Source organism: Pogona vitticeps, chromosome 5 (assembly GCF_051106095.1).
Source record: "Pogona vitticeps strain Pit_001003342236 chromosome 5, PviZW2.1, whole genome shotgun sequence".
Taxonomy (NCBI): Eukaryota; Metazoa; Chordata; class Lepidosauria; order Squamata; family Agamidae; genus Pogona; species Pogona vitticeps.
The window spans coordinates 14,237,273-14,263,030 of NC_135787.1; the positions used below are offsets into that span (position 1 = coordinate 14,237,273).

General features: G+C 42.5%; 1 protein-coding gene across 9 annotated transcripts in view; it reads left to right on the forward strand.

Moving 5' to 3' along the window:
• Nucleotides 1–25,758, forward strand: part of AFF1 (ALF transcription elongation factor 1) — a 168,289-nt gene that overhangs the window by 129,485 nt on the left and 13,046 nt on the right. For 6 of the 9 annotated variants that reach the window (XM_073001988.2, XM_073001986.2, XM_073001987.2 and 3 more), the window contains 9 exons: nt 3,388–3,448; nt 3,570–3,607; nt 5,846–6,005; nt 9,130–10,053; nt 11,784–11,881; nt 20,209–20,461; nt 21,428–21,519; nt 22,762–22,825; nt 24,042–24,178. In XM_073001988.2, coding sequence (XP_072858089.2) covers nt 3,388–3,448; nt 3,570–3,607; nt 5,846–6,005; nt 9,130–10,053; nt 11,784–11,881; nt 20,209–20,461; nt 21,428–21,519; nt 22,762–22,825; nt 24,042–24,178 — 1,827 coding nt within the window. The remainder of the gene's footprint in view (nt 1–3,387; nt 3,449–3,569; nt 3,608–5,845; nt 6,006–9,129; nt 10,054–11,783; nt 11,882–20,208; nt 20,462–21,427; nt 21,520–22,761; nt 22,826–24,041; nt 24,179–25,758) is intronic. The other 3 variants (XM_078394547.1, XM_073001989.2, XM_073001991.2) reach the window with 3 other exon arrangements.

The following is a 25,758-nucleotide window of genomic DNA, read 5'->3' on the forward strand; positions in this document are numbered from 1 at the left end:
CAGATGCCTGCCTTACCTTGACAAATAATATGGAAAATGCTCCAGGATTGGGATGGTCAAATTCATATTATTTTCCATAAGACTCAATGATGTACAAGTCAATGCCAATCACCCCAGAATTTTCCCTCAATCCATTTTTCCCCCAGTGAGGACTGAGTGTGTTCAGTGTGCACGTAGTGCAAACTGCTCTTTGGCAGCAGGGAATAGAAAACTAAGAAAGGGGAGGAGAATGGTCCGGCTAGAATCTTGAACAAAAGAGGTTCTCATGTCATTTTTGTTCCAGATTCCACATGTTCTCTTTAACTTGGGTGTCCAAGTGCCTTCTACTTTTGAAGCCAAATGGGACCACCCAAAAATTAGCTCTGTGTATTTGGAACAAAGGACATCCACACTACAGTGTTTCCCCAAAAATAAGGCAGGGTCTTGTATTAATTTTTGCTCCAAAAAACACAGTAGGGCTTATTTTCAGGGGATTTTTTTTCATGTACAACAATTACATTTATTCAGATACAGTCATGTCATCTTCTGGTTGCTGCACAATGGTGGAGGGCAGGGTTTCACTTAACTAGGGCTTATTTTTGGGGTAGGGCTTATATTACGAGCATTCTGAAAAATCCTACTAGGGCTTATTTTCAGGTTAGGTCTTATTTTCAGGGAAACAGGGTATTAAGAGAAATCAAGATCATGATTTAGAGAAGGATGTGGAACTAATTGTCCTGAAAGCTGTCACGTGTGATTTTGATTTGATAAAATAACAAAAAAGCATCATTTTAGTTTTTATAGCATTTTTCATTGCACATCACTCTCTTTGTATACCAAATGGTTGGTTTGAAGACTACTGTATAAACTTTTCCCTGGATGAGTGGTTCCCAGCCTTGATCCCCAGATGTTCTTGGACTACAACTCCCAGAAATCCTGGCTAGCACATCTAGTGGTTAAGACTTCTGGAAATCCAAGAACATTTGGGGACTCCAGATTGGGAACCACTGTCCTAGCTGCTTTTTTTTTTTTTTTTTTTTTTCATATAAAGATATTTTATTTTGTTTGGATGAGCAACTAGTTGCATTAGTCTGAGGTCGGAAAAGGTGCTGTCCAGAAACGGGGTTGCTTCTTTATCTGCAGACCTCTTTCCCCGTCTCCCCTTTTGTGTGTACAGCTTATATGTGCACACAGAGATAAATTGTGGATGATGCTAGCTCATCTATGAGTGCCATTTGGCATGTAGCAAACACTTCAATATTATCTGGCTAAGAATTCTCTTCTTCCTGTGGTTTCATTTGGGTATGGTTATCCATTACTTCCTCCTTTTGAGACTATTGTTTGTTTGGTATCAAGCTTGCTGCCAGGATTCTCCCCCTCCCCAGCAAAGTGATCATGCGTCAGTGTTTTGAGAAGCTGCTGGATGTACTTTCTGGGTGAAATCTGTGATGTAAATGGAAAAACAAATATTTGCCACTAGAAACTCACTTGAGCACAAAAAGGGTAATTGTTGGAAGTAAAGAATATTTATTTTTATAGTATCAGAATAAAAGGTAAAACATCGAATGCGACGACATTTAATTGTTCTTGTGTTAACATGCTAATAATGCAGCTTGTGTTGCTGAGGGTTTTTTTTTGCAGTTGTTAGACTACAGTAGGATTTTGAGAAATAACTGGTGTAAATTCTGTTGATTCAGTGGGCTTACTCTGATTAGGATGAAGATTTGGATTTGGTTTATGACATTTAGATTTGTATAATTTCACTAAGAGTAGTTTGGAAGAAACGGGTTTTAAATTTAGTAGATGTCTTTGTGCTTAGGAAGGTGGTGATAACTGAATTGCTGGGTTATGATTCTTCTTGCTAAAACAGAATTCTTTAAGTGTGAGGCTAAACTATCCTAAATTTAAAATAGGCAGTGAAACAAGAATAATAGTGGGATGGGCTTGGATCCTGAGTTCACATGAGTGAAATACTGCAATGCAACAAGGCTGGACAATGCTTTTGAGGGTTGCATGGAGGAAGAAACTGTCTTCACCCTTTCTGCACAAGAGCCTCCGCTGGATCTCAGTCCCTTTAGAAAATGAAAGGAATTGAGTGGCTCGTCTAACCTATTGTATATACTGTATTTTACCATTAAACTCATAACACAATTAGAACTGTGCAGAATTGATTTTTCATCTTGTTATCAGAACAGCAAGCTCTGTATCCTTAAAAAACAATTGGTTTTCACTCATCATTTCTGATTTGTTTTCACTCATCATTTATGTCTGTTCTTCTTGATTTAATGGGTTTTACTAAACCCAGGCTGGCAACAGACATTAGCACTCATGAAAATGCCCTCCCTTTCCCTGCTAGCTTTTAAGTAGATCCTGGCTTTGAATAACCGGGCAGGTGACTTCCAGTGCCTTCTGACTTCACATTCAAACCCGTCTTTCCCTTCTTTCTTCCCTTCTCTACTCTCTTCCTTAATTTTCTTCCTGGTCACTCTCCTTGAGCTCTCCTTGCTCCTACCCGGGTGGACCCACCCCTACCCATAACAGTTGTGCTCATATTTATTTTGCTTTGAATTAAGTTTATGAAGGTAAGATTGATGAATGGAATATTTAATTGAAAGGCAGTTGCAGGATCTGGATGGTAATTGGGGAAATTAGTTGCAGTTACTCCATGCAGTTGCCATCAGGTAAGAGACTTATTAAATAGCTGAGACTTCATTTTGGTGCAAAGTATGCCAGTTGTAGCTGTGTGCCTATTTACAACAGAATGAGCCTTGCTTTTTTTTGATTGCCAGCCACTCTGTTGATTTGCACATTATTTCAAATAAATAGCGATTGAAGAGAAACTACTGGTTGTTTTGTTTGAGATGATTTTGGAGGGAAATTAATCAGCAGGCTTTGCTTTCTGTGAAATGTAGGCAAATAGTATAGTGGCTTTAGTTGTAACTGCTTTAAAGTTTCCATATGTTGATATATATCAGCATCTCTAAATACTATGCAGCTTCTTGTTTTGTTGGACAAGACCTCATGTCTTTTAAGTCCCCAGCAATGCCCTTGACATTAGCTTTGTGGGGAAAGACAAAGAGAATGTGAAACCCCCTTGTTTTATAGACAAGTAATTGAGCTCGGCCATTTTATCATGCAGAAATGGAGCCTGTGTTAAGTGCAGACCATTTTCCAAGGAAAATATTGAGCACAGACAATCTTGAGTGCAAATAAGGCGTTCAGCCGAGGACAGAATGATTTCCAAACCGAGCAATATGTTGAATGTAGATAGATTTAAACTTTGGAAATGAAATTCAGAATATTGGCAGGAAAATTGGGAACATTGCATTCAAATAACACTGTCATTTCCAGCAAACGTTTACTCCAATTTCAAGTGTTGACCTGCAGTGACAATCTTTTTCCTTTCAGGACGTTGCATGAAGATCTTCAACTCAGTGATAGTGAAGATGGTGATGATGACCAAGTCAGTGTGTGTATATAAAATCATACGTTCTATAAATGTACAGAACACCTTTTAAAATCTCTATTGTCTGTTTTCCTAATGAGATGGTTTAAACTAATCTTCTTTTTTTGTTTTTGCATGTTTTCAGGTTTCTGATAAGCCATCTTCTTCCTCCACACCTCCAAGGTACAGCTTCTTTGGCAAAAGAGAACAAGGATAATAGAGAAAGGGAGTGGGGGAGATAAAATGTTTGTGTTTAATGTATATAAACAGAATTTTTATGTGGAAGTGTTTCAAAATGGGTCTTAAGAAGACATGAAAGTGCTGAACATTATGCTGATAGCTCGGAAGGCTGATTTCATGATAGCTGACATTGGCAAAACTTGGGAATCGTTGCACTGGATGTTTGTCCTCAGAACTTTGATTACAAAGATAAATTTATAACCAAGATTCTTTGGTTTCCTAAACTTGAGTAATAATATGGAGATGAATTTGCAAGGGTGTCCCACCATCACTCTTTATTCAGAAGTATTCATTCTATTTTCAGGAGTGGTGTAAATGTTTTACAGACAGACTGAACGATCATTTGAGAATTAAGATCCATTGTTTCTCCTTCCTTTCTCCAGCTTGGCTTTTACCACCTTGTTCCTTGTTTTCCTTAACCATAGATTTGCATTACATGTAGTTTCAGTGAATGATGTTTAATGCAAAATGCCGTAGAATCATAGAATAATTGAGTTAGAAGGGGCTTATAAGGCCATCAAGTCCAACCCCTTACTCAAGGAAGGAATACAAATCATAGGACATCTGCCAGGTGATTGTCTTACGTTTCTCTTGAATGTCTCTAGTGTTGGAGCGCTCAACACAGAGCCTGTCCTAACCGTATTTTCCAAAACCACTCGGAAGTAGGATTCCAACGTCCATCCTTTAGTTTAGGGAGAATTCACGTTTTCCATTAATGCACACATAATGGCAAATAACAATAAAAGCTACAAAAGGAAGGGGGAAAGGAGGAGGAGGAGAAGAGGGCAAGGAAGGAGCAGACATCCTCAAGGCTGATTCCCAACTTAAAAGATCTCGCTTTGGCATCTGTTCTACGTCCTAACGTTATCACCTTCTTTCTGGTGAGATCCTTGTTTCTTTAAACAGCTGTATGAAATGGAGCATGCGAACCTTTCTCTATCGATGTCTCCATCTTCCTGGGAAAGACTCACCTATTGATTTTCTACCTGTTGTGCAAGTGTTTAAGGCACTAGAGTCTTGACAGAGAAAAACTGGCAGCCTTACGCACTTCTCAGTACAAATAACACATGCAATATAAGGCTGTAATTCCGGGGTCGAGTTTTCCGTGTTGCCTTAGATCATTCAACTTGCTTAGTTCCATGTTTTTAGAAACTTGGGACACTCAAGTATAGACACAGGCAGGGCCTGTTAGGAAAACAGAGGACCTTGTAACATTTTGAGAGGGAGGGAACAGATGGAAGCTGCAGTCCAATGAGCACTCATCTGTAAGTTCCTTGAACTCAGTCAAGGAAAGCTGTGCAAATTTTTAAGCTGTAAATGTTTAACTTATAACCTCTTTGACTGCAAAGGGAAAATAAGTAATCCTTGCTGTTTACTAAGAATCCTTGCAGAGTATGGTAAATGTTGCTGTGTTTCTGCTGCTTTAAACAGCATCCTTCAGGGCATATATAACAAATGTTTCTAAATACAGACTCATTTGTGGAAAATTTTACATAGTTGACCAATAGTAATCTTATAGCTTTCTTTTTCCTCCCACGTACCTGGAAATATTTCAGACATATTTTGCCATGGAGGGAACAGCCAGGTCAGCAAAGGGACTTATTTCTGAGCAGAAATGTTCACACGGTGTATTTTTTGAGGACAGATCTAATGTGTTAGAGACCTTCTGCTTGCATGTTGCTTGCAGTGTCCTGTTACAATATGCAAAAAACAAGGACAAAAATCAGAGTTAAAAAAATGAATATATTATTTTAAAAAATAATATATTAAATTTATACTTATAAAAAGTCCAAGTTGCATAGATTTGGGACATAACTGTCCTTTTCTTGGGAAAATAGTATCATTTGACCTTTAGATTAAGCATATTTCATCTCATCTGCATTGTTGGCAAGTATATCACACAGCAGTCTGTCTCCCAATTGTTTATGAAGGCCACTGAGTCTGTTGTTGTGCATTCTTTCTTTTCTGTCTTATTTATATAATATGTGCTTGTGCGCAGTCCTAAATTTTCATTGTTTTTGCCATGATGTGAGTTGGATTCTAGTGAACAATGGGGGACCGTTTGAAACGATGCTGGCCGAATTGTTTTTCCCTAGCGGTGCTGTGTCAGGAGGAGGGGTGGGAGCACGGAAAGACGATCCTTGCCCGTTTCTAATTTTATCTCATGGTGTTGGCTTGCAGTGCCCCACAGTCGCAGCCTGAGAGCCTGGCATTGGCCCATTCCAGCAGCCCGGAGTCTGGAAGCACAAGTGACTCAGACAGTTCTTCCGACTCCGAGAGTGAGAGCACCTCTAGTGACAGTGAAGCAAATGGCCCCCCTACAAGAGCCTCCACACCTGAGGTACGGTCCACATGTTCTGAATGCGAAAACGGGGTGACGTGCATGGCCAGCTGTAGACCCTCCTCCCTCTTTGAGTTTTCACAGCCAGTCAGATAACTTGTTCTTTGAAGAGGGTCTTGTCAATCTGTTGAACCAAGCTGTCGGTCCCTTTCCACTCACCCGGTATCTTGCACTATCTGTTTGAGTTCATTCGTTTTAACTCTTGGCAACTCCTGCTGTGTGCATGAGAGGGTCTGGCCAGGTGGTAACTGCGGCCACATGAAAGCCTCTTCTAACCAGTTCCTTCTGCCCCGTAACTAGAAATTTGTAGACCGAACCACAATAAATGATTGCAAGACAAGCAGAAATTTAAATCAAAGTCCTCTAATATGTTCAAGGTGTACTTTAATTTATTGGATGTAGGAGTGCTGAAATGCTAATTGGTAACCCATTGATTTTCCGTGCACTGGCTGGGACACTGAAGAACAGAGTAATATTTTGTGTGTGTGTGTGTGTGTGTGTGTGTGTGTGCGTGCGTGTGCGTGTGCGTGCGCGCGTGTGTTTTTCTTCCCCCTTTCCCCTGGGTCTTTTGAATAAATGGATAAAACGTTGCTTGAAGGATTTTACTTGGGTCTCTTTAAGTAGAAAGGTTAGAGATGTCATGTTGCTTTTGAATTTTTTTTTAATTGAACGTGGAGATACTGAGAAGGGGACTGGATAATCCTTGAGTGAGGGGCAGCCCTTCTGCTTTACCTTGTGGCTACATATCATTTTCCCACAGTTGCCATATTGTGGTGGTTGAATTCAGCATGAATCTATCTGGAATATGCAGATCTATAGGAATACTAAATGAAGGGATCCCCCTCCTTCTCTTTTTTCCTGAGACGAGACTATGGTTTCACTTGGCTGGTTTCCTTACGTTTTGAAGGTCTACTTGACCTACTTGGGAAGGCAGAACAGAGGGGAAAATGCCAGTGCTTTATAATCAAGAGCAGGACTGAAATTATTTCATGACCAAAAATGTGTCTTCATCGTTTGCTTTAGAGTTAGTGGTGCATTGAAGGGCAATGGAATGACGACAATCCTTTTTCTTCTTCTTCAAGTGGTTTTTATTAATCAACTTTTCTTGATTTGGAAAATAGACAGTAATACTTTTTAAAGCAGGAACAAGAGAGAGGGAAAAAGTTCTATCCTTTAGAAAAAGTGGCTGATTGTAGGCACATCATATAATCTAGTTTGCACTGTAAACTTATGTTTGCATCTCTTTAAGCTGCTGATAGGGGCTTATATGACCAAGCACTGGTCCACAAAACATAGTCTTTCTGTATAGAAAGTTGTCATATCAGGGATAAGTATTCCAGCATAGCTCCATTCCTGACATGATTTTTCTGTATGCTAATACAGTAGGACCCGCCCACCCCCCATCTGTGGGATCACTATCCACTGATTCACTTATTTGGTGCCTGAAAATACTAAATAAAAAACCCCAGAAATATATTTTTATATGTATTTACACAGTGTGTTTACCAGAACGTGCCACTAGAAAGAGCCATGGACCACGCAGTGTATAGTATTTGCTACTTCTGCATTTTCCAACATTGGGGGTGGGGGGAGGCTTTGAACCGATCCCTTCCAGATACCATGATCCTACTGTATTATTATTACATAAACGAGTGCCTGAAATATTCTGAGCTGATGTTTTGAGCTGGAGATGGTGCCTGTAGTTATATGGGAAATGAAAGACCATTCTGGTGCAGGATCACCATCTTACAGACACTTTGCAAATGGGAAAAAGCAGAGGGTAAGAGGAAAGCATAGCAACTGCTGTATTTAGCTGTGAGTAGAGCCAGGGACTGTGGGCTAAACCGCAGATGCCTCTATGCTGCAGGGGCAGAAGACCAGCAGTCGTAAGATCGAATCCCTGTGACGGAGTGAGCTCCCGTCGCTTTGTCCCAGCTCCTCGCCAACCTAGCAGTTCGAAAGCATGCAAATGTGAGCAGATAAATAGGTACCACCTCGGTGGGAAGGTAAAACGGTGTTCCCTAGTCACACTGGCCACGTGACAACATAAACTGTCTTCGGACAAACGCTGGCTCTACAGCTTGAAAACGGGATAAGCACCAGCCCCTAGAGTCGAAGAAGACTGGACTAAAAATGTCAAGGGGAACCTTTACCTTTACTTTTTTTAGAGCCAGATAGGTCTCCCCCTTAATGTTCTTGCTTCCCCAGCAGGTAGCAAAAACCAGAGCAAAGGTGGGAAAGTTTACTGTTTTGGGCCACTGCCCTACATGAATGAGCAAACAAAAAAAGCCCAAATCGTATGAGCAAGGCAGCTGTTAGCTTTATGCATAGACCAGACTGCAAACAGCCCTTTAAGCTGAATGTCTGTAATTAAGGAGCAGAGGAGTTCTGCCAGAGCTTTTTATTGCTGTTTCAATTAGTGTGGAGAGAATTAAGATGTTAACATTTATTTTTCTACCACATTAGCACCATCATTGCAGGAGAGCAATTCCAACTTCACCCCCGAAAGAGCTTAAGACTTTAAACTAGATACAGGGGAAAATAATATAGAAGAGGGAAGGAAGTGGAAGGAGAGGGTAAACCAGAAAGATAAGCTTTCAAGGTAGCAGCTGTGCTATTCCCTGGCACCTTTGAAATAAACAGGTTTTACAAGACACAAGCTTTTGTGGACCTCAGCCTAGATGTGTGGATTCTCTTAGCTGCCACCTAATAGGTGCCGCAGAACTCCTTGTTGGAAAGAATATACCATTGTTCCCATTAGGCTTGGTTACATACTGAGGTACAAGAAACTGGATGCAGGAGTTAGAGGTTTATCATTGCCAGTGGGAAAAGTGGGGTTAGGAGACTGTTTTGAAGAAAGTAGCAGAGGCAGCATATATTTCAGCAAGGGAGAAAGCATGTAGTCGTTTGAGAGGATAAAAAGACATTTGGATGACAGAAGGTAGTGATTTTTTTTCACTTGAGGTTCTGTGCCAATGGAAATACATCAGTGGGAGACACCATTGCTTATCCTTTTGCTCAATTTAAAATGTAAGCTTTGTCCCAAGGGGTATGGAAAAGAGGAACTAATGCAACTTGATGTACTCTTCGGCAGATAACTTTTTTCCCTTTCATCTCACCGTAGCCTGATCCACAAGCAGCTGAAAAATGGCAGCTGAAAAACTGGTGGAGACCCAGTGAGCGTGTCCTTGAGGACGACCGCAGTAGAGGGAGTTTCCAGGAGGGCAAAAGCCAAGGGAAAACATTTAGTGGAAGTAGTGCCAACAGCAGCAAAAGGGAATGTCCCCAGCCACCAGATGGTCACTCGAAAACTGCCAGCAAATCTTCTCGGTCATCTCAAGAGGTGCATCTCCCTACCAAACGGAGCTACCAGAAGTCTCCCGTGCTCACGGAAGAGCCCTTCCACCAGACAGTGGGCAGCAAACAGCCCAGGAAGCCCAACAAACCCACAGTGCAAGAGGAGCCGAAGAGAGGCTTAACAGTGGAAAGCGAGCCCCCTGGCCTTTATGGGGCCAAGGACCAGTCTTCCAAAGACAAGCCCAAGGTGAAAACGAAAGGGAGGCCAAAGTCTGGCGATAAGAAAGAACACAAAGCCACTGTGCCGGAGCCCTCCGAGAGGAAAAAGCACAAGATATTGCACCAGTCCTCTGTGAAATCATTTTCAGACCGGGATGATGGAAAGGACAGAGGGGTTGGCGGCACTGTGGAACAATTGCCCCTCAGCCCACTAAGTGAAAGCCCCAGGGTTCCTGCCACTAGTAGAAGTGGTGGTGGCCCCAAAGGGAGTGTGGTGGTCAAAGAGAATCATCACGGAGACAAGCTTCTCTTGCCTGTCAGGGATAAGAAGCTGTTGTCACCCCTGGGGGACGGCCCAGTTCCTCCGGCACTTGTGGTCAAGATAGAGCTTGCTCTTCTCTCGCGCGTCCCGGGACCGGAAAGGACAGCCTTCCCCAAAAGACCTGAGGTCAGAGAGAGCCACAATATGAATAAGCAAGATGCAGACAAAACAAACACAGATTTCCAGAGCAAATCTCTCAAAAAGAGAAAGGTAAGAGATTCCAGGGAACTAGTAAACAACGTTGTAAACATCGTTAACAAGATGCGGTAAATCTAGCTAAAAACATGTTTTGCCTTAAAGCTAGCCAAGCTTATTTTTTTTCAAAAAAAGGTGACAATGTTTCACATGAGTGGTTTTTTGCCTGTTTGATGTGTATTTTTCCTTAAAAATATATCAAAATAGTACTCGTAAAATGTTTTCCTTCTACTTAGGTGCTCTGCTGTTCCTAAGAATGAATTTGATTTAGGTTACCTCATACATAGATGGGGTCTGTGTTGGCTGAGCAGTCTCAATTAACAGTGATATAGCTCAGTGAAAACATCAGTTCAGTTACTCAGTATTGGAGAAGAAGACAAATACCATCCTAGGGATTTTTGAGAAACACATAGAGATGAAAATGCCAGCATGTGGCATCCTTGGGCAGCTGTCCAAGCCCACCTGTACTGCCATGTGCCTTAGGCCCCTTGTGCTGTTCAGGTGGATCTGCAAGCTACCCTTTGTATTTCCTGTAATTCCTTGAAGTGACCAGACATCAGGCACTCCAAAGCACTGCGGGAAATTAGGAATGACTCCTCAACCCCTTCGGATTGGTGCTTCCCAAGCACGGATAGATAAACTAAGGGGAGCCTTTGACTCAATAAGGGTGCCTTCAGACACCAGTTCCATCAGCAAACTTTATGCAGTTCTGGCCACATTGTAGATACTTGTAGTGTCTCAAGAGACAAAAGAAGACGAGGGGCAGAAGTTACCAAAATAGTTGTGGGATTTAAGCACTTGCCTGTGGGGAAAGGCTACAGTGGGTTTGGGCTTTCAGAGATGGTTCTAACGGGATGGGACGCTGGCAGAAACCCAGCCATTGAAGAACTAGTTAGTAGCCTTCAATTAGATGAGGGAAGTAGAGTGTCAGTCGCCTTGTTGACATGATAGAGCTTTATAACCCCACCCTACCCCACTTTTTTTTCCTTCCCTCTTCCACACATGGACATGAGCAGTTGAGAACAGTTGTTTGCTTAGATCTTCCCTAAATATTTATAAATTCAGTCTGCTCCGTTAATGAGCTAGTTTGAGTGGGCTGTAAATACAGTCATTGCTTAATATTCAACTCAGTTGTGATTGCTTTAATAATTCTTGGCCTCGTGGCTGAGAATGCGTATGTCTCTTTGAGTTTACTTGCTTGTTTTTTAAATAAGATCTTCTGCTTATATGTACTCACGCACCAAGCCTAGCTCAAAACCTGGTATCTTTAAAAAACTGTGTGTAAAAAAAAACCCTTCAGCTTTTTCTTGTTCTTTTCTTCCTGTCAAATCTGATTCCTATTAAAGTGACTTTAGGGAATCCACATGGGCTAGAGTCTCTAGTGTGCTATTTCCTTTGGGCAAAGAAAGACAGGATTGACTGCCATTAATGACTGAGCCAGGAGGAACCTTATGCATTGCTTCACTGCTCCTACCCCCCACTTGTGGGGTCTGTTTAATTTGCATGCCGGCAGAAGCTTTATTCCCAAGCATAGGTTTAAGGGGAGAGGCTTATTGGAGCTATCACCCGTGAGAAGGTTGAAGAGGGGAGAACATCAGCCATCAGTGGCAATAACCCTGGAGCAATTGTTCATTTGTAATTCCTGAATCTGCTAGCAGTTATGCAAGCTCTTGTGTGTACTGATGTATGGCTACAATTGGATTCTTCCTGAGTCAAAGGATTAATTTTTTAAATTCCATTATCAGCAGGAAGATGCTCTGAGAAACGATCAGAAAAAAGTCAGGCTGGATAAAGAAACCAAACCATCCTCATCATCAGGTCATAAAGATTCCAGTAAAAACAAGTGAGTGGAAAGCTGGTGGGGTAGATACAGTTTTACTTTTTAAAAAAATATGCTTGGAGTTGTGTGGACCCTTTCTCGTCCTTTGAACTTGGATTGTGTGTTTTGGCTAAAGAACAGCCCAGAGAATTCAGTGTAGAATAAGGGGATTGTAGCTGTGCCTAACCTCTCCTAGTAGTGATAGCACTGCAGGCTATTGGAACTCCATCAGAATGGAGTGAGATCCAGAATTCCACAAAACAGGGTGTTTAATATACATATTGCAAAACAGTTGGCTAATATTTGCTTTGCTCTCAACACTATGTTTGCTCAAACTGTTCTTGTCCCTTGGATTCCTTCTAACGCACCTGGTAGGTTCTGAAGTTTGCAGGTAAGGCTCCTAGTTTTTAAACTACACAAAATTTCCAGGTATTAGGCTAAGGAATTCATGCTTCTTGGTCCAGCTGGGCATCCTGTGTGTGTGTGTGTGAGTGTGAGAGAGCTACCATTGGTACCCTTACTTAGAGCCCAGAAGGTTAAAAGCAGCCACTGCATGTGTGGTTCTGAATTTATTCCAGAAGTTGGAAATGTGCATGCAGAACTCATAGTCAGACAAGTCAAATAGCATTATTTGAGTGCTTAACGTAGGGACTCCCACCAAGTCCTGCACTGATGTTACCTGTCTGTCATGGGTTTGGAGGGAAAGTTCCATCCTATGGGGAGTGGAAGGCGGGACATCAGGAGGAGGGGCTGTACTGTATAAATATGTGATGCCTGTGTGGTGAAGAGGAGATGCTGAGACAGACTGTGAGACACTGGGTTGGGACGAAGCAGCAGCTGGGGAAGAAGAAGCTGTTGTGGGAGTCTGGGTGTCTGACAGGGTACTACTGTGTGTCAGAGTACCAGCCTGAAAGGTTCAGGGGTCTGTTGGTTAGCCAGAACTGATGGGTTCAGGGTCTGTGCTTTAAGTTAAAGGTTCTAGGTGAACCAAACTGTATGCTTGTGTGTGTGAGAATAAGCCACGTTACTTTATTTTATTCACCTGATTGCTTATTTTTCCCTGTGTGTATTTAAAATAAACTTTATTCTTTTTGTTGTTTAAAAATCCATCCCTGGTCTGTGTGACTTATTATAGGGAATGGTTGGTGGCAGCTTAGTAACTGTGTGATAGATCCCAGTAGGTCTGGGTTTGTCACATTGATTGGTGTCCAGCGGGTGGGATACGACTGGTCCAGTTGTCCAGCGGTCCAGCAAAGCCTTGGCAAGTGTGCCCAGAGCAAGGGGGGTCTAGTCAGGGACAGTCTGAGGCGCGTAGGTAATCTTCTAGGTGTACCTCACGGGGAGGTGCACTAGTAGAAGAACGTGCCAACTGGGGAGACTTAGATTAAGGTGCTCTGAGGCAGCCTGATTTTGGCGGGAAAACGCTGAGGCAAAACTGCGTAGCAACAGCGAGCTAGCTTGCCAGCTGAGAGGCCCAGCAGAGGGGGGTAGGCTCTGACTCGATACTGTTGCAAATTTAGTGCTGAAGAACAGCAGCAATCTCTAGGAGAGCTGGTTCTGAGGCAAGGAGGAAAAAAGTGGTCGTTTTATTTTGAGGCTTGACTTTTTAAAGCCGCCTGTTCTGAGGGGGGATTATGCCCTTGACTCGAAGCAAGATAGCAGACATGAGTGAAGTGAAAGACCCCCAGATTGACCAAGGTTCTGAGGATGAATTTGGCTCAGTGCAAGGTGACAGCACAGGAGAACAAAACCCAGAACTCAGAAAAATACTCCTAGCCCAACAGCATGAACTGAGGGTGAGGGAAATGGAAATCAGAAGAAAAGAAAGAGCTGAAATCTGTCAGGCAGAGGCAGATGCCAAGAAAAGGGGAATGGCCATGAGGATAAAAGAGATGGAACTGAAACACCAAATTAGACTGGTACAATTGGAATTGAAGTTCCTAAATAAGTTTATTAACAATTTATCAGTGGAAGAAATGTCAAAGAAGGAAAAGTATGAGGCTCAGGTCAGACAAAGTGAGCAAGATCTTGAAAAATATACTCAGCAAAAAGACATTAAATTAAAAGAAATCAGAGATAAGACTGAAGAAAAAGTAAAAGAGATAAAAGCAAGGGCTGAGGAAGAAATTTTACAGATCAGGGCTGAGTTTGAGGCCAAGCAAAAGGAGATGGATTTGAGAATAAAAGGGAAAAGCCAGCAAGGGGGAGGGGCCCATGGTGAAGGGAAGCCCTCAGACATGAAACCAAGACCACAGATTTTGGAGGGAAAACCAAAACAAGATGAGAGAGAATCAAAATACACCAGAAAATGTTATTTCTGTCAGGGAAAAGGCCATCTAATCTCAGATTGTGAGAAATTAAAGCAGCTAAAAGGAATGGTGCCTCAGGAGTCTAGTGGGACCAAGCCAAAAGCTGTGTTCTGTGTCCAGAAAGAGCAAGGCTCAGTGTCACTGAGGGAGCCTGTTGCCATGACTACTCAGTCTGGAACAGCTACCTCTGCTGATCAGGCTGAGGAAAATGGTCCTCTTGTGGAGGTAAAGCGCTGCTTGCTGATAAAAACAGATTCTCAGTTGTTTGAGACAGCAGGAGTGGACGTAGGAATACTTGACCGTCAGTATAGGGGGCTGCGGGACACTTGTTCCCAGGTAACCCTGTGCCATCCAGATATTATTCCTTGGGAGTTTATAATCCCAAATGAGAGCATGAAGGTGGCAGGGATTGAGGGGCAGATAATCTCTCTGCCAGTAGCAGAGGTACCTGTCAACTTTCAAGGCTGGAGGGGAGATTGGCGGATAGCGATTTCATCGACTCTGCCAGCAGCCGTGCTCGTGGGAAATGACCTGGCTGAACATGTGAAACGGGTGCTAGTGATTACACGCTCACAAGCCACCACAGGGACAGTTCAGGGGGGTAATGATGAGCCAGAGACGGAAGCAGGTGGGGGAAGTTCAGAAGCTGTGGTGGAAACCTTAACCACAGACAGCAGATTTGGACAGGAGCAAAAGGCAGACGCCACTCTCCAAAAGTGTTTTGAACAGGTGACTGACGCCCAGCTAACACCTGAGACCCCAGTGAGATTTCTGGAGAAAAAGGGGATTTTATATAGAGAGACCCTGAGGAATATCTCAAAAGGGGGAGATGGGATCAGGAGTCAGCTAGTGGTACCTGAAAAGTATCGCCCCATGATCTTACAAAGGGGTCACTCTGACATGTTTGCTGCACACTTAGGAGTGAACAAAACACAGCAGAGAATCACACAGAATTTCTACTGGCCTGACATAGGGAAGCAGATCAGGGAGTTCTGTAAACAATGTGATGTGTGTCAAAGGCAGGGGAATAACCGCGACAGGACCAAAGCAAAGTTGTGCCCTTTGCCTGTGATTGACACTCCGTTCAAATGCATAGGGGTGGATATTGTGGGACCTTTGCCCAAGGCCACAAAGAGGGGGAATAGGTTCATACTAACAATTGTGGACCATGCCACAAGGTATCCTGAAGCCATACCCTTGACAAACATCGAAACTAACACAGTGGCCGATGCTTTGGTGGGGTACATGTCCAGGATGGGATTTGCCTCAGAGATAATCACAGATTTGGGCACATCGTTCACATCAAAGCTCATGAAACGCTTATGGCAGATCTGTGGAATTAAGCACAAGAAAACCACTGCTTATCATCCTGAAAGCAATGGGTTAACTGAGAAGTTCAATGGGACTCTGATGCGCATGATAAGGGCTTACTTGGCAGAGAATCCAAACAATTGGGACCAGAAGCTGCAATCCCTTTTGTTTGCTTATCGATCAGTGCCACAAGCCAGTACCGGGTTCAGTCCATTTGAACTTTTATTTGGGAAAGGGGTGAAGGGGCCCCTTGATTTGATCAAACAAAATTGGGAGCAGATCACCCAGGATGACCCACAAGACGTTGTGACTTACATAGACACCTTGATGAATGACCTAAAGCGAAATCTAGAGCTGGCAGCAGAAAACCTGCAAGCGCAGAAGGTCAAACAGAAAACATGGTATGACCGCAAAGCTAGAGAGAGGCACTTTGACCCAGGGGAGGAAGTGCTCTGGCTTAGGCCCTGCAGAGAGAATAAACTGCAGCTCAAATGGGCAGGACCATATAGGGTCATTTCCAAGATGTCAGACCTGAACTACCTAATAGAGCAAGAGGAGAACCAAGCAAGGAGGGTGGTTCACGTGAATGCCCTAAAACCCTACTACAGAGGGGAACAGAGGGTTTTATTCGCGATAAAAGCAGCTGAGAGTGAGGAAGCTGAATTACCCTTCTGGGAGGGTAGAGGGGAAGTAAAATACAACCCAGAGGAGGTAAAGATCAGTCCTGCACTCACCCAAGACCAGCAGCAAGAACTAAAAATGCTGCTTAGTAAATATCAACAGGTGTTTTCCAACAAGCCGGGGATAGTGAAGGGAGTGATGCATCGGATCCACACAGGGGATGCACCCCCGCAGGCAGTATCCCCATACCGAGTAACGGGACCCTATAGGGACAAGGTGCGGAAGGAGCTGGACGAAATGCTGAGGGAGAACATAATCGTCCCCTCTTCTAGTCCTTGGTCCTCTCCGATAGTCCTTGTGGACAAGCCTGATGGGAGCATTAGGTTTTGTGTCGATTACAGGAAATTAAACCGTGTAACCACTCCTGATGCCTACCCAATGCCCAGGCTAGACAACCTGATTGAAACCATAGGGGGTTGTCGGTTCATCTCATCATTGGACCTGGTAAAGGGATATTGGCAATTAAGAATTGATCCCAGGGATCAAGAAAAGACTGCCTTTTGCAGCCCTTTTGGTCTCTATGAGTTTCGAGTCCTGAGCTTTGGTCTCAGAAATGCACCAGCCACATTCCAAAGGCTGATGGACCAGACCTTGGCAGGGCTCAGTGACTTTACAGTGGCCTACATTGACGACATAGGGATCTTCAGTAATACCTGGGAAGATCACCTGATACACCTGGAGTTAGTGCTGCAGAGGTTAAGTGCAGCAGGGCTAACAGTAAAGGCCAGCAAGTGTCAGCTGGGTAGCCCAGAAATAAAATACTTAGGTCACATGGTAGGGGGAGGAATGATAAAACCCCTAGAGGCCAAAATAGAAGCTGTTCGAGATTGGCCTAGACCCACCACCAAGAGAAAAGTCAAATCATTTCTTGGGTTGGTGGGCTACTACAGAAAGTTCATCCCGAGGTTTAGCGAGATTGCGGCTCCGCTGACCGATCTGACGAGGAAGAAGACTGATGACCGCATCCCGTGGACCAGCGACTGTGAGGCGGCGTTCCAGAGGTTGAAGGAGGCGTTAATCAACTATCCTGTCCTGCGGGCTCCAGACTTCGACCGGGAGTTTATCATCTACACCGACGCGTCTAACAGCGGGGTAGGAGCAGTTCTGTGCCAGGAGGATGAGAATGGTGACCAGCATCCAGTGTCCTACCTGAGTAGGAAACTTCAAAAAGGTGAGAGACATTTGGCAACCGTGGAGAAGGAGTGTTTGGCCATAGTCTACGCGATCCAGAAGGCCAAGCCTTACATCTGGGGAAGACATTTTATTCTGTGTACTGACCATTCACCATTGCAATGGTTAAAGACAATGAAAACCCACAATAGCAAACTTATGAGGTGGGCTTTGAACTTACAGGACTATGACTTTGAAGTGAAGGTGGTCAGAGGGTCAGTGAACTGTGTTGCTGACGCCTTATCAAGAAGACCTGAAGACTGAAGACGGCGAAAGAACATGGACTATATGTATATAATGAGAACAAAAAGTTAAAATGTACCTGGTTTTAAATTGGTTTGTATTAATAAAGGTAAATTGATGTACTGTATATGGTAAAATGTTTAAATGCATATTTGCTATGGTTAACTTTGGATGTAAGTATTATTTGGTATGTATTACTGTTGTTGTGTATTTTATACAGGTTGTTTTTTGGTGAAAAGCACTTTTAGCTTTCCCCCTACAAAACAACTTATAAAGAGGGGAGGTGTTACATAACAGCACTGATGTTACCTGTCTGTCATGGGTTTGGAGGGAAAGTTCCATCCTATGGGGAGTGGAAGGCGGGACATCAGGAGGAGGGGCTGTACTGTATAAATATGTGATGCCTGTGTGGTGAAGAGGAGATGCTGAGACAGACTGTGAGACACTGGGTTGGGACGAAGCAGCAGCTGGGGAAGAAGAAGCTGTTGTGGGAGTCTGGGTGTCTGACAGGGTACTACTGTGTGTCAGAGTACCAGCCTGAAAGGTTCAGGGGTCTGTTGGTTAGCCAGAACTGATGGGTTCAGGGTCTGTGCTTTAAGTTAAAGGTTCTAGGTGAACCAAACTGTATGCTTGTGTGTGTGAGAATAAGCCACGTTACTTTATTTTATTCACCTGATTGCTTATTTTTCCCTGTGTGTATTTAAAATAAACTTTATTCTTTTTGTTGTTTAAAAATCCATCCCTGGTCTGTGTGACTTATTATAGGGAATGGTTGGTGGCAGCTTAGTAACTGTGTGATAGATCCCAGTAGGTCTGGGTTTGTCACAGGGACTCCCACCAAGTCCTGCATTTTCCTTAGGGGTCTGCAGATCAGTAAAACCTTGTATCTGCTTTCTACCCCAAAAATCATTCAGACATGGCTCCATACCAGATTATGCTGTTGTCCCACCCCCTCCAATTCACACGCATTTCTCTGACCATTTTTAAAAGTACTATATGTGTTTTTGTGTCTATTTGTCCCATTGACATAAGTGTGTCTTGGAAAGGAGCATACATTTTATGAGCCTTTAAAAAAAATAACATATGCATTTTTAAAAGTTTTTTTTATTCACAGCTTGTAAATGTGTAGATTTCTGAATGCAGATTGTGTTTGTGGGGAGGTGAATTGTGCAGACCCAGAAATTTCCCATCTGACCCTATATTTAGGCCAGCAAAACACGTGACGTGCAGCATTTGCAATATTTTGCTATGTTGTGTTCATCAAGCCCTGGCTGTTTTCTGCACATACACATGCAGGGGAATCAGGGCTGGCCATAAAAAGTGCGGATAATAATTGTCACATGTGTAATCACATTATGAATGTATAGAAGAATAAATTAAATCAAGATAACCTTTTGGGTAATAGCTGGTCTTTACAGTAATCGGTTTGGTTCAGAGCTTGGAAAATAAATACTTTTTCAGATAGTGTGTCCCAAAAATCCCCATGGCCAAGAGGTGAGGTGGGGTTTCTGGCTGCCTTAGTCTAAAAAGTAATTTTTCCTGCCCTTGGTTTCACCATGAAAAATGCCGCTTTACATTCTACTTCTGCCATGAAACTTATAGAACGGCCTTAGGCAATTTATCCAAGGTTGGCAGTATGACACTTCTAAGACTAAGAAATGTATTTCAGTGTGAACGTTCATGGATTACATACAGTCCTCTTCTTCAACCACTTCTTGAGATGTTTCTGAAGAAGTGGATTGTAAAAGGGTCACAATTCTTAGGGGTTTTTTTTCCTGCCATTTTTAATGACTACCTCTCTGAAAACCTCTCCTGTCTTCCTTCGGGAGTTTGCAGAACAAGACAGAATTAATATTGAATGCCGTAATTCTAATAGGGCCTTCTTGGCTGAAATCCTGTTGCTCAGTATAGTAAATTGGACTAAAATAATGGCCATTGTACCAGTGAGGATCTGGTGAGACACCTCTTCCAGAGGTTCCACCAATTCAGTGGGCCTACTTTAGCTCTGACTAAACTGTACAAAGCAACAGACTGTTGGCCCTGTATTAAGACAATTTGTTATTATTGCAACTTTTGAGTGACAGGCTTAGTTTTTGGCCCCATGTGGCTCAGAGAACCTCTGAAGACATGGAATGAAAATGCAGAGTGTTTGCCTACTCAGTCCAAAAGCTGCATGACTTGTACTTTGCAAGTCCTCCTGAACACCAGCCATCTCATGAGGTGGGGGCAAGTATAAGGTTTTCAGAACAAAACTTTTCAAAATCCTGTCACTTGTCTAAACACATGGGTGCGGCTTGAAATATCTCTTTGGATCCCAGGCATTGCTGAGAACCAATCGTTATGTTTTTCAGCACCTGAACATATCTCCTTAATTGACCTGTGTTTTATCAGGTCATTTAGCTCTCAGTTGTCTTTTAGAGGTTAACTGAAAAGTAGATTATCCTGTAGGTGGTTTTTGGCTTTTACTTCTGCATTTTTTTTATTTTTAACTAATTGCCAGAAAGTCCCTGATTGCTCAAGATGAAGCCTAAACAGAGCCGGAACGCGTTTGAATTGGGATGGATAGGCACACTGACCTACATCTTTATATAGTTGAGCTAAAATGTTTTTTGATCCCCCTCCCCCTGCAATTGATAGGATTTCGAAGCTACCGGCAGAAGCGCAAAGAAAAGAGATGCCTTTGCCGCCCCCACCTCCCGTGCAGCCTTCTCCGAAGCCAGCCAAGGTAGCCCAGAAGAGGCCAAAAACTGAACATGAAAATGGTGCCTGCAGCCAGCCTCCTGGCCCCATTCTCAACACTGCCAAGAGCAAGGAAAGCCACAAAGATTCCTCATCCTCTAAGCACAGGAAGTTGGAGGGGAAGCCTTCCGAAAGCTCAAAAACCAACAAAGTAAGTGTGCGAAACTCATGTTCTGTTTTGTGCGGGAAAATGTTGACTACTGTGTTGTCTAATCCCTGCTAGTTCGCTTCCCGGAGGGGATCAAGATGGCTTTGGAGAAGGAACCGCAGGGCTTAGCTAGATGGAACTTCGGCTTGATCCTGTACGGCTTTTCCTATGATGATATGATTGTGAACCTTTTCAGGCCTGAGAACCACTTTACAAGCAGAGCTCCTACTACTGAAATTGTATTTCAGATGTATTAATGTAAATGAGAACAAGCTTTTCTGCCCCCACTACATTCTATTTCTTGAGTTTTTATGAAAAAATCGTCTGCCAGTAAGTACACTTACTCTGTGGTCTTTTAAAGTTTCCCTTGCTCATTGGAAAAATAGTGAACAAATGCAGCCTGAAATTTGTCCTGGATTTCCTGAGATTGTTATCAAATACTTGCTTTTTTTGTAACTCTTCCACAATCAAATACTTGATTGTGGAAGAGTTTATCAGGTTCTGAAATTTTATTGCAGTTTGTCACTTGCTTGTGAATGCTGAGAACACTCTTTTGGAAAATAAGTGGAGATTTAGTTAACTAAACTTCAGAGTGAGCATTTTTCAGGCTCTCTGAGGTAACCTGAAGGACTGCATCTTAGTCAAAAGAAGCCAGCCTGGTGTTCACTCAGCATGTGAGTGAAAGGGTGGACAATGGTGGGATTAGTATTATTTCCTAACATTGCTGGAGGCAAGTCGAATTGTTTCAGGCAACATTGCTCACACTGTGCTTTTGTATCTGTGGCTTAATGCTTTCACTAGTGTATGAAATTTCTGGGTGTGTAGTCAGAAGCCACATTTCTTTAGCCCGCATTTTAAAAAAAGAAGATGAAAAGGGATGTCGTGGGATGAGTAAAATGCTTGTTTACCTTGGAATGGAAACCTTTTCTGAGTACAGCTACGTGATGTTTTTCCTCTCCGATTTCCCAGGGTTCTGCAGAAGATGTTCCAGACCGTTTCCCAGTGCCTTCTTTGCCAAATGGTACCTCCAAGCCAATGAAACCTCAAAGCAAGCCGCACAGGTAGGAACACTGTGGGGAACACTGAATTCTCCTTTAACCTTCTTTTTCCTTTCCTTGTAAACCACTTAGTCTGCCTTTCTCTTAAAAGGAAATCTCTTGTGTTGTCAGTCAGTCAGTTTATTTTTATGGTCCTTAGACCAGCCATACAGGGAAGAAAAAAACTTTACAAGTTTCCAAAATTCCAGATATTTTGTTAAAACGTTTGCCATTAAAAGACAATTTAAAATCTAGTATCTAGTTTCCATAGAATTTCCGATACCTGAGTATCACCATACAAAAGTTGGCTGCTTGGTAAATGATCTTGGGGTCTATATCAGAAAGAAGAAATTCAAGTCTCTTTCTTTTTCTCCCTGAACAGCCAGGAATTTTTTTGATCAGTGAGTGGGTGATGATCTCTTTTCAGACCACACTGTAATGCAGGCAAGTGAAGAACATGTGCTCTATAGTCTCCCTTAAGGGACAGGTACAAAGCCTTTGAAAGAAAAGGATGTACTTCTCTTTATTGTCACTGATGTTTTTTGCAGTATGAGTGCCATTTTGCTTCCCTGCTGCATAGTCCTTTATCCGACGGTTTGTATATGTGGACAAAAGCCTGCTATGATAACAGTACAACTTCCGATTTCAGCTACATTTTCAAAGTGTGGGTGTCAACGATAATTGAGATTATGCCAGAATAGTACGTCATTGTGTATATTATCTCCTGTTGGATAAATGTCACTTGACGTTCTGAAAAATAATTAAAGATGCATATTTCGCACTAAAGATTAATTCTGAGTCATAGCCCAAGAAAACAGTTCTTAAACTGCTTTTTGTATGCATTTTCCATGTCAAAAAAGAGATGATTGTATGCAGAAAACTGCCACATTTGGTGAGAAAGCTTCAGCATAATCCTCTCACTCCAGTGCTAGCTTAGTATATGCAAAGAAAAAAATTTAAGGAGCGTGAGATATTCACAGGTGTGCACACAAGCACACATTAGCCAAATGTTGCCACTGGGGAGAAAGATGGGATACAAATTAAATAAATAAGTAAAGCACATTTGGGAAAGAGAAGAATTTCTTGGTTTATCAGTGCCAAGCTGTTAGTGTGTGTTTTCTAAATGCCCGGCTATTAGTTCAACTATTAATACAATCTATAAAAAGCAAACACTTGGGATATGTATTCATTTAAAGTAGTTTTTCATTTTTTTAAAAAAACTTTATTTATTTAAAGAACCACTTTCTTTTCACTGTCTTATTTCAGACAAAATCCAGTGGAATTTCATTTAAAAGAAGCCAAAAGGTTGAAGCACAAAGCCGACGCAATGGTAAGTTCTCTGGTTGCTAGTCAGTCTTGTCAGTCTCACTTCACATCTGTACGACAAGGGAGCAGTGCAATGGTAATGATCAGGGCTGCTTCAAATGCAAAGCAGTAAAACCGAAGTGTTGAGTAGCAGAAATGGTTCAACTCCCATCCGCTTTATTAAAGTGGAAAAAAAATTGGACTGTTGACAATTTTAACTCGGAATTGGGTTTAGATATGCAGAGAGTTGAATACTATTGATCCCATCTTGTAGCACAATGGATGTCCCTAACGTTTTCTGAATAGTGTGGAAGTGGGCCATGTTAACTATCCTTTGGTATATATGGAGCTAATTCATTATCTAAGGGTTTCCTTTAAATAATAAAAACTTAGATAAGGAATTGATCTATAAAATCCCATGCATTTTGGATGTTTTGAAAACCTCTGCAGCATATTGTCAAACGTTTGGCACACGGCAGCACCAGTGTGTGCTCACTGAGGCCTTCCTTATTTGCTTGTGAAAGTCAGGCCTCAACTTTATAATACCTTCTGTTTCTTACTTTTCTTCGTACTTAAAGTGTTCAAAAGCTTTTTACTGATTAGAGATCCAGCCCTGTTGCATAACACTGTAAAGTAGCAGAAAGAACACAGCACCGCCCCATACCAGTTTCTCAGCACGTTGTGTTCTAACGAGTGGTGTAATAATACTAATGGCAAGTGTGAAGCATTTTGAAATTATGTATTTCCTTTGAATAGTCTTGTTAAATGTCTGCATTAGAACTCATTAGCACATTAGTGCGATGCACTAGCAGGAGCTCTTATGTTTCATTATTGAGTAAGGCAAGGAGTACCCTTGAATGGACATTAAAATTGACAGTAAGGGTAAGGCCAGGCTTTTCTATATCGCACTGAGGGTACCCTGTTTCCCCGAAAATGCAGCAGGGTTTATTTTCAGGGGATGTTTTATTTTATTTTTTCATGTACAACCATCTACATTTATTCAAATACTGTCACATCATCTTCTTCTGGTTGATGCACAATGGTGGAGGACAGGGTTTTACTGAACTGGGGCTTATTTTTGGGGTAGGGTTTATATTACGAGCATCCTAAAAAAACATATTGGGGCTTATTTTCAGATTAGGTCTTATTTTCGGGGAAACAGGGTAACTCTCTAGACAGTGAAGTGCACAAAGGATTTGAACTCTCTTTCCTGAATGACCGCAACACCTTCTGCTCAACAGACAGACAAAGTTGAAAAGGCCTTCAAGTACTTGGATGCTGCCCTGTCTTTCATTGAGTGCGGCATTGCCATGGAATCCGATCCCCACTCGCCAAAGCCAGCGTATACCATGTTTGCAGAGACCATAGAACTCATCAAGTAAGTGGTTTGTAATTTTCTGGCTTTTCCCTTTTCTTTCTCGCGTGTAGTCCAGCTTCTTAACCTCTCTGCTCGTGGGATATAGCCGTCGTTTGCTCTGTTTTGTTTCTGCATTTGTAGACTGGAGCCTGTTGACGTTCGTATAGCGTAAACGTATTCTTGTGAAGCTGCACAGAGTGTTTTGCTCTGCCTTGTAGCAAACCTTGAAACCTGGCAAATTGGACAGACGAGCTTCCCTACGTGGAAAAAGGGGCTCCCAAGAAAAGGAGCCATCGCCAAGAAAGTTCACTTCCACCCCCTGCATGCTGTAGTGGAAACAGCACCTAGACTATTACTCTTTTAATGGAGAAATTGTATCGGCCCAGATTGTCCTATACTCTAACTTTTAATCCATTGTTAGAACTACCTGGAGATTATTTACTGCTGTATCCTTCTTTTCTTATACTCTGCTGTGCCCCAATTCACTTGTGGTCTCTATTTACAGTGGTGCCTCGCATTACGACGTTAATTCGTTCCACCAAAATTGCTGTAGAACGAAAACATCGTAATGCGAAAATAAAAAGCCCATTGAAACACATTGAAATCCCTTCAATGCGTTCAAATGGGCTGGAAACTCACTGTCCAGCGAAGATCCTCCATAGGGCGGCCATTTTCGGTGCCTGTGCAGCGAGGAATCCGTCCCACAAAACAGCAGGGAGCCATTTTGTTTACCTGGTGGCCATTTTGAAAATGCCGATTAGCTGTTCTAAAATCGTCGTTTTGCGAAGAATTGGTTCCCAAAGCAGGGAACCGAACATTGCAAAGCGAAAAAACCCATTCAGACAATCAAAAAGATCATCGTAATGCGGTTTCATCATAATGCGGGGCAGTCGTAAAGCGAGGCACCACTGTATAGCACTCTTTATCCATCAGAACCACCGTTTGAACTCTGCATCCTAGACAGGAATCTGTGCCATTCTCCACCTTTGTTTCCCCTTGGTCATGCTTCTCTGTCCCTTTCTATGTGTTTCCCCTGAATCTGCAAAGGCAATTTCTATTTCTAAAGCTAAGGTGGAGCTGTATCTGCCAGGTAATTGTGGGGCCAGCGCCTGTGCCATCCTTTCCTCAAGAATGCCACTTACTGGGTTTCTTTCACACATCTGATGAACTAAGGTGTTGCACAGGAGCATTTGCATCTTGCTTAGCCTAAGGATTGGGGCCTTTTTAGGAGAAAAGCAGGATATAACTATTTTGAATAAATAAATAAGGCTTGATTTAAAAGGGAATGCTGTTCTTGACAGGCAGGAGAGAATAAGCCCCCGCCATAACTGTTGTCCCGGCTTTAGGGTCACGCCTCTTTGTGCCAGCGCCTCGGGAGTTGAGTGATGGAATCAGAACACTTTCTGGCATCTCTCGGCTCTGGCGAAACTTGGCCGTTCTTCCTTAGAATTAATGTTGAAGGGAAAGTTCCACATAGCAAGAAAATTGAATATTTTTTGGCTGTATAACGTCTGGCTTTCGCTGATGGTTTCTTCTCTGGTTTTACTTGTTTGGAAATACTATTATTTTTACTCAGATGCAAAAATGTAGTAGTTCAGAAA